The sequence below is a fragment of the Sinocyclocheilus rhinocerous genome, unplaced genomic scaffold (genome assembly GCF_001515625.1).
Source record: "Sinocyclocheilus rhinocerous isolate Xijiao unplaced genomic scaffold, SAMN03320098_v1.1 scaffold2921, whole genome shotgun sequence".
Lineage (NCBI taxonomy): Eukaryota > Metazoa > Chordata > Actinopteri > Cypriniformes > Cyprinidae > Sinocyclocheilus > Sinocyclocheilus rhinocerous.
In genome coordinates, this window is record NW_015655581.1 from 531,960 (window position 1) to 536,377 (window position 4,418).

Sequence of the window (4,418 nt, forward strand, 5' to 3'; positions counted from 1 at the left end):
TGCAGAGCATCCATTGCTGAGACACTGATGCAATGCTACATTTCTCCAAATCTGATGAAGAAACAAACTCATCCTAATCTCGGATGACCTGAGGGTGAATACATTTTCAGCAAATGTTTATTTTTGGGGGAATGATCCAAGGTCATGGGTTCAGTTCCCAGGGAACACATACATAACTGTTCGGCTTGTCATTTGTGAATGCTCAACACAGCAGGAGATTCAATTCAATATATCAGTAATTTCAAATTACACTGAGGGGAAAGTGAATTAAACTAAAGCACTGGGTAATCTCAGATGAAGATGGACATCTCTAATCTGTGCTGCGTGTTTGCTTCACCACCAGATGTTACCCTGACTCACGGCAGCCAATCAGAGCCTTCCACATCACGCTAATGAGCACATAATGCTGTCGGCCGATCCTCTCATATACAAGCCCTCCTGTTACCCACCTCTACAGCAGCACAGACAGCGTCTGGTGTTAGTTGAGTTGAAGGAAGTAGAGTTCAAATTAACAATAATGGACACATTTAGTGGTTGATCAATATGAATTTTTTTTAATGCCAATGTCGAAATCTTATAAAGCAGGGTGGCTGATGGCCAATATAAAGCCAATATATATATGATATTACACCATTTAATTGAAATACCATGAATAACAATTGCTGCAATGAAATTGTAATTTATTTTACAAAATTACTAAATTAGATATGTACTGTGTGTGTATATATATATATATATATATATATATATAAAAAATATTTTAAAAAATATTTAATTTATATTAATATATAATAATTAATATTATTGATAATTAATAATAATTAGTAATACTATCAAATAACTTAGAGTTATGCTTTAGCAACTTATTCTGTAATCTTATTATTATTTTTCAAAACAAAGCAACAAATATGAATAAAAAGCACTGAGAATCATATTTTCAAAATATTATTATTGTCAAAATAAAAGTTGTTTCCAACACTCAGCCAAACAAATAAACGTTATATACTTTCATCAGCCGATGCAGGTAATTAAAAAATATAAAATCTCAGCCGATATATCGGTCGACTACTAGACATGTTATGAGTTTCTATATGGTTAGAACAAATTGCCCTCATAAAAGTTAAAAATGCCCTTGATAATCAACTCTAGGTGGAAATAGACAGGGTTAGAGCGCTCACTGGTAGTAATCGGCGTCTCTCGCGGCCTCCTCGCATCTCTTCAGGGTTTTGGTGTGCTGATTCTGGAGAGACTGCAGATCTGACATGGCCTTCATGCACTGCAGCTTCAGACGCTCGTAATCGTGACCCGGCTTCACACTCGGCCTACACACACACACACACACACACACAGATATATGCAAACGTCTCACGCTGTGCAAAATCATGCACAGTAAACCTCAGTGTGCATTTTTCTTCAGGCTCTATCAACGTTCAGGTGAAGAGACACAAAAACAGAGTAAAAAGCCTGATTTATGAAATAGTAATGAAAGTAAACATACTTTATTTATACACATAAAGCACTCTGTCCCATCTCATGCTCACGTACAGATAAGAAAAGACGGACTGTCTAGCAGGGTTATAGTGTTTGAAAGACTGAAACCTCCAGTTCAGTAACAAAACCCTGTTCAATCTCCTCTACATTTACCCCAATCACAGCATGAGAAGCTAGTAACAGCCCAGTGTTCATTTAGTATCATTTATATACTTTTATAGTATTTTATAATATTTTGAGCTAGTTTTTATATATATTTAGTTTTCATTTTCATTTTAGTTTTAGTAATTTTGTTATGTGCTTTTCTATTTAGCTTTAATTTACTTTTATTTCAGTTTTAGTAATTTTAGTACTTCATCCTACATTTATTTTATTACAGCAACATTTTTAATCTTCTTAGTTGAAGTTTTCATCTAATATTTAGATTTTATTTTATTTCAGCTTTATTTCAATTAACAAAAACATGTTGTAATACTTTTAGTTTGAGTTAATAACTGGCTATTATTAACTAAAACTAAAATACTACATTTAACTAAAACTAAAACCATTTAAAAATATACAATACAACATATACAGTATATGTGTGTGTGTGTGTGTGTGTGTGTGTGTGTGTATTTCAGCTAGTTTCCAAAGCAAATTTTTTTTACTTTTAGTTTTTAGATGTACTAAAATAACTAAACTAAAATTAATAAAAACTGTTCATAAAAAAACAATTACTAAAATTTTAACTAAAATGAAAATATAAAACATCTATCTATCTATTTATCTATCTACCTATCTATCTATCTATCTATTCCAAATATTAATAAAGACTGTAAAAGTATCTCAGTGATACTAAAATAACACTGGTTAACAACAGCAACACTGTTACAGCCGCACTATCAGATATCCGTGACCATAGCTACAGTGACACTGACAGTCTAAGATCTGTTGCCATAGCTACAGTTGCAATGACAGTCCAAGTTCTGTTGCCATATCTACAGTTACAGTTGCACCTGCAGAGATGTGTTGCCGTAGCTACAGTTACTGTGTTTCTGTGTTACTGTACCTGCAGTCGTCAAAGGTGGTGCCGGGCGAGGAGAGGGCCAGTCGTTTGCGCAGGTCATCTCGTTCGCGGGTCACCTGTCTGAGCTGGAAGATCACCGTCTCCAGTTTCTCACTCATCACATGCTTGTCCAGGTGTGCAGGAGGGGGCGAGGATGCTGGGATAGACATGAGCATCAGTGAATAAAATTACAACTAATATATTAGCATTGTACACTATGTGTGAACTTTCCTACTAAAGAGGGAAACTGTAGGCAGGTGTAGAAGCACAGAGCTTTCAGATGCAGATCAGGCCAGACATGTCAGGTTCATAAACTTTTGCTTCAGTTTGAGAGTCAGCTCTGCTGTTCATACAGATGTTATGAATAAACAATGATTTTATCTGGGCCACTGACGGCCCGTCCCATATCTCTCACTGCACAAAATAACAGAGCCGTCTGTCTCGTTTTAGACGTCTAATGGACGGAAGCGTCTCTCAGCTGGTGTCTGAGTTCACTCTGTGTTTTTCCCAGTGAGTCCCAGATTTCTCTGTTTCGCATCAGCAGGACGTCAGGAATATGTGCAGCACTGTAAATCATACACCACCACTGAGTTTGTGAAAGACGTCTATTATGCTCAGCAATGATGCATTTATTTGATCAAAAATGCAGTAAAATTGTGAAATATTAGAATTTAAACTAGCTGTTTTCTATGTGAATATCTGTTAAAATGTAATTTATTTCTGTGATCAAAGCTGTATTTTCAGCATCATTACTCCAGTCTTCAGTGTCACATGATCTTCAGAAATCATTCTAATATGCTGATTTGCTGCTCAAGAAACATTTCTGATTATTATCAATGTTGAAAACAGTTGTGCTGCACAATATTTTTGTGGAAACCGTGATACATTTTATTTTTCAGGATACACAGATGAATAGAAAGTTTTAAAAAACAGCATTTATTTAAAATAACAATATAAATAAATGTCTTTACTGTCATTTTTTGAACAATTTAATGTGTCCTTGCTGAATAAAAGTATAATTTTTTTAATTACTTAAAATCTTACTGACCTCAAACTTTTGAAAAGTAAACATATAATCCTGATTCAGAAAATAATATAAAATATAAAAATATAATAAATATAAATAATACATTTATTATTATATAAAAATATAAATATAAATATAAAAGCCCTTCCATAATTTATCATTTGTTAATTTTTTTATTTTGAAAGCCATGCCAGCATCCAAGGCTATTAAATAAAAAAACGGTAAAAAAAGAAAAAGGTAAGTAAGATTTTTAATGTCCAATTTTAATTAAAAAAAACAGTAAAAACACTATTTATAATAATATATTTTATAATTTTTTTGCATTTCCCTCCAAAAAAAGTCATTTCTCATTTTTGCAATGCCAAAAAAACAATAATATTACAGATAGAAAAAAGTGAGATGCAATATGATGTTTCTGTAAGATACCTTTGCCTAACAAACACAGACACAGACAGGACTCACCGACGCTGCTGAGAGAACTGCTGCTCTCCGAGTCCGACGGCATCGCAGACAGAACGCTGCACGTGGAACCTGAAACAAACAAACAAACATCAACATTTACTCCAGCGTCAGAGAGTGCATGAGATCTGTCCGGCTGCGTCTCAATCTGTGTGCATCAGTATATGCTGAGCACAAATACAGGCCGGATCCTCTAAACCTGGAGACACATGAATCGAGTTTCAGCGCGCTGGAACGATGTTAACAATGAACCGGCCTGGAAATGGCTGACTCCCTGGGCAGGGAACTTACTACACGAGACACACCTGTGAGAACGGACGGACATCTCTACTTCCCTCTGAAGTAAACAGCGCAGAGGCCTCCAGCTGTATTTTAGTAACTCGAGCTGGTAATTGG

The 4,418-nt window shown here is 34.9% G+C and overlaps 1 protein-coding gene across 2 annotated transcripts in view; it reads right to left on the reverse strand.

The window, feature by feature from the left end:
- The window catches only part of LOC107718679 (disks large homolog 5-like), a 31,028-nt gene extending 26,936 nt beyond the window's left edge, over positions 1 to 4,092 (reverse strand). For both annotated transcript variants that reach the window (XM_016525868.1, XM_016525869.1), the window contains exons 1-3: positions 4,026 to 4,092; positions 2,540 to 2,693; positions 1,179 to 1,322 (exon numbers count right to left, since the gene is read on the reverse strand). In XM_016525868.1, the coding sequence (XP_016381354.1) occupies positions 1,179 to 1,322; positions 2,540 to 2,693; positions 4,026 to 4,068 (341 nt within the window). In that variant the 5' untranslated portion in view covers positions 4,069 to 4,092. The remainder of the gene's footprint in view (positions 1 to 1,178; positions 1,323 to 2,539; positions 2,694 to 4,025) is intronic.
- Positions 4,093 to 4,418: the final 326 nt, after the last annotated feature.